This window comes from Equus caballus, chromosome 16 (assembly GCF_041296265.1).
Source record: "Equus caballus isolate H_3958 breed thoroughbred chromosome 16, TB-T2T, whole genome shotgun sequence".
Lineage (NCBI taxonomy): Eukaryota > Metazoa > Chordata > Mammalia > Perissodactyla > Equidae > Equus > Equus caballus.
In genome coordinates this window covers 47,234,686-47,241,352 of record NC_091699.1, presented here as the reverse complement: position 1 = coordinate 47,241,352, position 6,667 = coordinate 47,234,686, and the positions used below count along the sequence as shown (strand labels likewise).

At 50.4% G+C, this 6,667-nt stretch overlaps 1 protein-coding gene across 2 annotated transcripts; it reads right to left on the bottom strand.

The window, feature by feature from the left end:
- Positions 1-3,288: 3,288 nt before the first annotated feature.
- On the bottom strand, positions 3,289-3,996 carry IQCF6 (IQ motif containing F6). 2 transcript variants are annotated; one of them, XM_005600605.4, is made up of 2 exons: positions 3,867-3,996; positions 3,289-3,715 (listed from the first exon to the last, which is right to left on the bottom strand). In XM_005600605.4, exons 1-2 carry the CDS (start codon positions 3,936-3,938, stop codon positions 3,347-3,349), a joined length of 441 nt encoding a protein of 146 aa, XP_005600662.1. In that variant the 5' UTR covers positions 3,939-3,996; the 3' UTR covers positions 3,289-3,346. The 2 variants fall into 2 exon arrangements, with proteins under 2 accessions (XP_005600662.1, XP_005600663.1); XM_005600606.4 differs by having other exon boundaries at positions 3,920-3,987.
- Between the last annotated feature and the right edge of the window lie 2,671 nt (positions 3,997-6,667).

The following is a 6,667-nucleotide window of genomic DNA, read 5'->3' as shown; positions in this document are numbered from 1 at the left end:
CAGGATCTGGCAGCAGGCTGCAGCAGTACTCAAGCCCCCTCAAAGTCCTCTGTCTCAGGGTCATGAATGGGCTTTTGTCTCTTCCTGCGTGGCTGAAACTTTCTCTACCTGCCCTGTCCCACACCCCTTTTCACTCTCAGAATCTATGGTCATCCTCTTTAGAGTCACACTCTATCCTAAGTTCTTTGTTCTTGACACTTGATATGAAAGCCCAGCTGGGAGGGCCAAGAAAACAATTTTTCCTTTCAACTCATTCTAGCTCTTCTACATAATAAGCTTCCAGACTGCTAACTTGTGGTGGACTTGAACAAACTCGATTTTTAGAAACAAAGCTGAGCAAAGAACTCTTTACACCAAGCAACATCCACCTGGTGAGATGGGAGTCAGGAGGGGTGGTGGTCAGAGCCAGTGTCCTCCAGGAACATGTCAGATGTGTTTTTGTGTGGTCAGTGGGATGTTGGCCCACTCAAGCTGCCTGGCATGGCATGGCAGTGGCTATGGCCATCTCACTTTGGGTTTGGCATGTGGGACAGAGAGAGACAGAAGACAAGGCAGGATGGGGACATGGAGTGGTGGTGGGATCAGACCTGAGGTTGGTAACGCATCAGGTGAGGGGCTTGAGAGCAAGAGGTGGGTGTCCTGGAGGCAAGGAAGCTAGATGCCATCTGGGAATCATTTTTCAGGGCTGGAAGGGACCTGCAGAGGATGGGCCCTCGCTTACTGAACTATCTTCTTAGGGGCCCAGGAGGCTGGTCCAGTCTGAAGGTCAGTATATTTCTTTGTTTCTAGGGCACATATCCCTTGGGGACACAATGTCACCTGGGAGAGGAGAAAGAGTGGGGATACAGAGTCCCCTGGAGTGCTCTCAGGCGCACTTCTGCCCCAAAGCTGCAAGCATGCTCCTCCCATTCCCACTTCTATTGTTTCAGTGTATTCTCAGGAAGAGTTTCTTATGCAGCTCAATTCTCAATGATGTTGGGGAAGAGAATGCAGGGTCTGTGAGGTTCTGCAAGGGTTTGAGATGTATACCTCTGAAAGCCCCACCTACAGCCTCACCCCCACTGAGGAGGGGAAGGTGGCTCTACTGATCCAGGCAACACTAGGCAAGCCACAGACCTCACTATTAAAGGGGAGCCCCTCTCCTGAATCACATCCTATGCCTCCTTCACTTCCTCTGCCTGGGGATCTCTGATGCCCAACACCCAGAGGTCCAGGCCATCTCTGGCTTTTCAAGACCTCTGACCATTGGAGGGACACCTACCGTGCTGGTAAAGACCTTGAATGAAGCTTGGCCTTCTCGGGCTGGCCCCTGAGACTCCATTGCTCACACCTGTGTGGTGCCATCTTCCTGGGATCCTGTCTACCTGGGACAAGAGACCCCACCCACATTCCTCCCAACAGCCTCTCTCCATCCCAGCCCCCAGCTAACAGGAGGGGTTTTGTCTTCCTGCTTCCAAAGGTTTTTGACTCAAAGTGGCTCTTCTTCCGGATCCCTGTTTCTCTTTGCATTCTTAGCTCATCAAAAAGCAAACAGCTTTGATTACTTTGAGCTCTCTGAGTGTTCAGATTGGAATTCTGCATGACCATCCTCAGGTGGGACCACACAGGCTGAGTGGGAGGCATACAACCTAGACTGGGAAGGGCTTAACTCAGCACTGTCCAAATTGTGGACACATATTGAATTCTGATGCCCACGCCTCCCCAAGTCCGATTAAAGCAGAATCTCTGGATGGGCATAGGCATCAGTATTTTTTGTGTCCAAGGGGATTCCAATATTCAATGTGGGCTGAGAACCAGACACTTAAACCCTTGCCAGCACAGGTTTTAAACTCCTCTCACTGCAGGGGTGGCACCTACAGGGCTAGTCATGCAGAATTCCCATCATGTTCAGCATGCAGACCTAACCAGTTACCTACCACTCATTGCTGCTAGTAGCAGGAGGAGAGATCTGTACCCAAAGCTCCTGAAGGAGGTCCCTTGGAAGAGCGAGGTACCCCTGCTGTGTTATTGCCACCTGTAGCTACTAGAGGTAATGGGTGTCAGCCTCAACCCTGAATCCTTACATCTGCCACAGCTGTTCTGGAGACACCCTCCCTGGAACCCCAAACACATACACACACACACACACACACACACACACACAAGGGGGCCTGGGGTGAGGGAAAGCCTTACCAAGCTGCAAGGCCCATGAAGACCTGTGACTTCTGTATACCTCCCAAACTGGTCCTCCCATCCCTCGTGCAAAGCCACCCATTGCAAAATCCTGGGGAGTGTCATGGAGCTCAGGCTTCCGGGGTGAAGTTTCAGAGGCAAACATCTGAGGGACACAGGGTGAGAGTGAGGAACCTTGAACATGGATGACAAAGCAGAGACTGTGAGATCACGTACAGAGAGAGTTGAGCCACAGATGCAAGAGGTAACGGGAGACTCAGCAGAGCAGAGGCCCCTCAGCACCCACTCCAGGCAGGCCCGGCAGGGGTGCGGCAGTCTGTGGAGGGTTGGGAGAAAGAGAGGGGATCTTGGGGGGAGGCCAGCACAGCCGCTTCTGAGGATGTGGTAGGATTTAGAGGCTGCATCCCCAAACCAATGGCCTCCAATGGCAGAAGCACAGCCCCTCCCCCTGCCCACCCCTAGTCCTCCTCTGCTTGTTTACCCACTCCTGACCCCCCCTTGGCTCCCTCTCCCCTCCCTTACCCCATGTCTGGATCTCCCAGGAAGTGGCCAGCGAAGGAGAGGGAAGCCTTGTCTCTCAGCCCCTGGGAGGGAGGCAGCAGGCACAGCTGCTGCTCCTCAGCTCCTGCCCTGGCCTTCCCCAGGGGCTGGCTCTGGCTGGCTGTCCCCCAGTGAGACACAGTCCTGCTGTTGCTCAGTGGGGATGCCCTGTCCTCCTGGCTCCCTGCCAAGTGCTGTTCTGGCCCCAAGGACTCTGCCAAGCACAGGCCTGTGGAATCCTGGCCTTTCCAGCTGGCTCTGGCTGCAGCCAGATTCTCTGGTGTCCTATCCTGAATGGAGATACCTAGGCAGGGCTGCATAAAAACAAAGCCCAGTGCCTACCATTACTTGTGGAGGTTGCTGAGATCAGGCTGGCTGAGGTGTCAGAGCCTGACCTGGGCCCTGGGGTCTCTTTTGGGTGCAAGATTGGTCAGCTTTGCATTAGGAGCAAGGGCCTAGGATAGGTTGCCCTAGGATGGGCTCTAGACCATGACAGGGAACCTTTTTTTGGGTAGAAGGCAGGAAGGTTAGGGCTGATCTCTCTTCCAGGGGTCTAATTTCCAAGGGGCAAGATCGTTGTCAGTAAATGTCTTTATTGGAAGAGAGATCCAGTCTCCTTGGCTCTGCCAGTGACCTAGGTCATGAGGATTTCAATGTCGAGCTCCAGCCGGCTGGCTCTGACCTCATAGCAGCCCCGGATCAGGCCTCTGGTTTGGCTGGCATGCCAGCGCCAGTAAGACTGGATGACGCAGGCCGCTTGGCGTGCCTGGAGAAACCGTCTGCGGGCCTGCCACATTCGCACCTGTGCCTGCACCTTCACCACGGCCCACTCCTGGCAGGTGTAGACTCTTAGAGCCAGGCGCCGTCTTTGCTCCAGCGTCTTGGCCTGCACGGACCTCCACCAGCACTGGATGACCAAGGCCCTGAGTGCCGCGTGCAGTAACGTCCGGCGCACCACGTTGCCACGCCACCATGCCTGAATCTTTATGGCTGCCTTTTCTAACTGATCAGGGGAAGAACAAGAAGATGCTCAGGGGGGTACCCTCCCATTCCTATCCCCACCTCTGGTGCTGAGAGGAAAGGGGGCCTGGCCCAGGTGGCCCTGCCCTTTTCCTTTCTAGGCCCATCCATCTTATTTTCAATCCCCCACTCACTTTCAGACACTGCTCATCATCTGGGGGGCAGATCCCTCCTGTATGGGCCTTACCCACATTTTGTGTGTCCATGGCCCTGGTCTTTAAAGTCCACTCATCTATCAGTTAGGCCACCCTAGTCTTTAGCCCCGCCCTCAACTGTTAGTCACCTCCTATCATTAGACTCCGCCCACCTGCACACAAGGCTCTCCTCATCAGGCCCTGTGCACCCACATTTTAACTACATCTCTCTCTCCTCTTCTCTTGCTTGTGTCTCCTTATGGGTTAACCAGTCACCTTCTTTATTGATTCCCATCATTTCGGGGGCCTGCCATTATCTCTTGCTTTCGGTTTATTTCTCAGACCCAACTCGTGTCTTAAGTCTTTCTCTTTCTACACCTCCAGTCACTTATTTCTGTTCCTGCTGGTGGCAGTGAAGAGAGAGATTCATGCAGCTTTCCTTCACATAAGGGGTTTTACTTCAGAATACTCATCGCTAGTAGCTGGATTTCTGGAAGCTTCAGGGTCAGAGCCCATGGGAGGGCCCTGAGTAGTGTGTTCATGGGGCAGTATATTTTTGTGTAAAATTTGTGAAAGTGAGATAATTTAGCTGCAGTTGGAGAGGGCCTCTGTCTCCCCCGTCTGACTCCCTCTGTCACCCTTCTCCTCTTGGGTAGCGTGGAATGGCTATAGCCTCTTTTGGGACATGACTAGGGGGAAGCTGAGTTGAACTATACTTAGTTTAGGATAATTGGGATAGATTGATGTGGCTCACCGTTCCCCCTGGGGTTAGATACACTTTCACTAGCCATTCTGCTGGAACTGGCTTCCAGGGCTATGCTTTCCAGTTTCCGCTTCCACTCACCTGTCACAGTATGAAGATGTGGGGACAGAAGTGCTGCAACGGTGATACGAACATGCCCTATAGTGCCCGGCACCAGAAGTATGTGGGCAGGAGAGGAAAAGCCGGGTTTGAGAAGTACGGTAACAAGAGCTGGTGTGTAGAAAATTCTTCCTGTTAGCAGACGCGTAAAACCGTAAGTGGAAGATTCTGTTCTCACTGACGCCTGATTAAAATTGAAGTTCTGTCTTGTCGGGAATATACTTGACAATGCAGTGAGACGGTTATAAACACACCATACTTTTTTTCTTTTTTTGTTGTGAATTTTGTGAAATAGAATTTATTGGAATTCTTGTGATTGCGGGGCACCAGCTCGCAGAACTAGTCTGAGCAGGGTGTACGGTGGGATGAGAAGCTGTATGTTTTATGCACCCTGTGTCAATAATAAACAAGTTTCTATAGAAAATGATATTGCAAAATCATCATATGAAGAAATAATCAAAGGTTATGGAGCAAAAAACATAGGAAAAATGTTATACAGGTGAGACAGTTAACCAATATGTACATTATGTTTTGGTATTTGCCAACTTTTAAAAATTTGCAATCCGTTGTGATTTCTTTACTCATCCTAAATATTCACATGCCTCATTTTAAGTCTGTAATTTTGTATTCTTTTTCTCAAAGTAGGCCTTCCAAATTATGTAAGCTTCAGGTCCCACAAAACCTGGATCTGCTCCGCTGTGCTGTAAGAATGAAACTGTGCAGCCAGGCCTCCTGGGAGCTCACAGAGAGCGGCGTTTCTGGGATTCAGAGTTCGGACTGGAACTGCAGGTGCGGGTATGCAGAGATGCTGGAGTCCTTTGGGATTCGGAAGGCTATTCTGGCTCTGGTTTTAGCTAGCATGCTATCACTCATTTTTCTGCATGAGGGTTTGCTGGGATCCCACTGCTTGAGAGGCCATGCACTATCTGTGGCTCCTGTTTATGTGTTTTTGAGGCCTCATACCATCACTCGTACTAATTGCCATGGTACTGTCCATTGGTGTCTTACAGGTTCTGGCCCTGTTGTCAACCAAGCAACCTCTTTGCCTCATGTTAAAAGTGCTCAAGAGTGGACCCTATTGCTTCCTTTAACGACTGTCAATCTGAGTGAGAAGAGCCCTGGGATCAGCTATCTCGAAGGCCTCCGTTGCTGCATTAAACCATTGGTCCTGGCATCTGGCATCCATTCCCAGCCCAGTATGCTGGATTCCGCAGAAGGGATCACTCAGAAGGGGGCCGTGGATGCGGCCAGCCCTCTGAGGCTCAGTCCATGCAGGCCGGGTTGCCACGATCAGGACGCCAGATCACGCTGTTCCTTGTGGATCCCCGTCCCCACTCTTCCCTGGCTGGTTGCCAGAGTATCCTGGCTTTGTCCTTTTCTTAGAGGTTCCAGGAAGAACTTGCCAGCCCCTTCTATATTCACGCTTCTGCAGCTATTGATCAAGTGGCAACAGACGGGGCGGAGGGGTAAGATGAACTCCCTGAATCCAAGTTCTCACAGATCACAAACCTCGGTCTCTACTTTCTTACTGCTCCCCTCCCCAGCTTCCGATTCTCTCCTTCTTGCTTGATTTTTTTTTTCCTGATTATAAATATAGTACATCTGTTGCTAAAATTTCAAATAATGCAGAAACAAATAAGGTAGATAGTGAATTTCCCATGAAATTTGCTCCCAGAGCTATTCTTCCAGATTTTATACAGTGAACAGACTGACTTACATTTTCTATTAAAAATAACGTATTTGTAATTTATACATTTCAAACTAAAATTTCCCTTGGCAATCAATGTTTCCTCCCTGACATGATTACTGCTCCCAGCTTGGAGGGTATCCTGGACAATTAGCTATGCACTTACATACACAGTACATGCATGAACCTAAAGAAATATAAAGCCGTTTTGTGTGTTTCTATGTATCTTTTTAAATTAATTGAGATAAAAAT

Coding starts and splice junctions, on each gene's coding strand:
- IQCF6 (XM_005600605.4), bottom strand. CDS start 3,938: ATGGACACACAAAATGTGGGTAAGGCCCATACAGGAGGGATCTGCCCC. Junction 3,716..3,866: donor ATGATGAGCAGTGTCTGAAA/GTGAGTGGGGGA, acceptor TCCCCTGATCAG/TTAGAAAAGGCAGCCATAAA.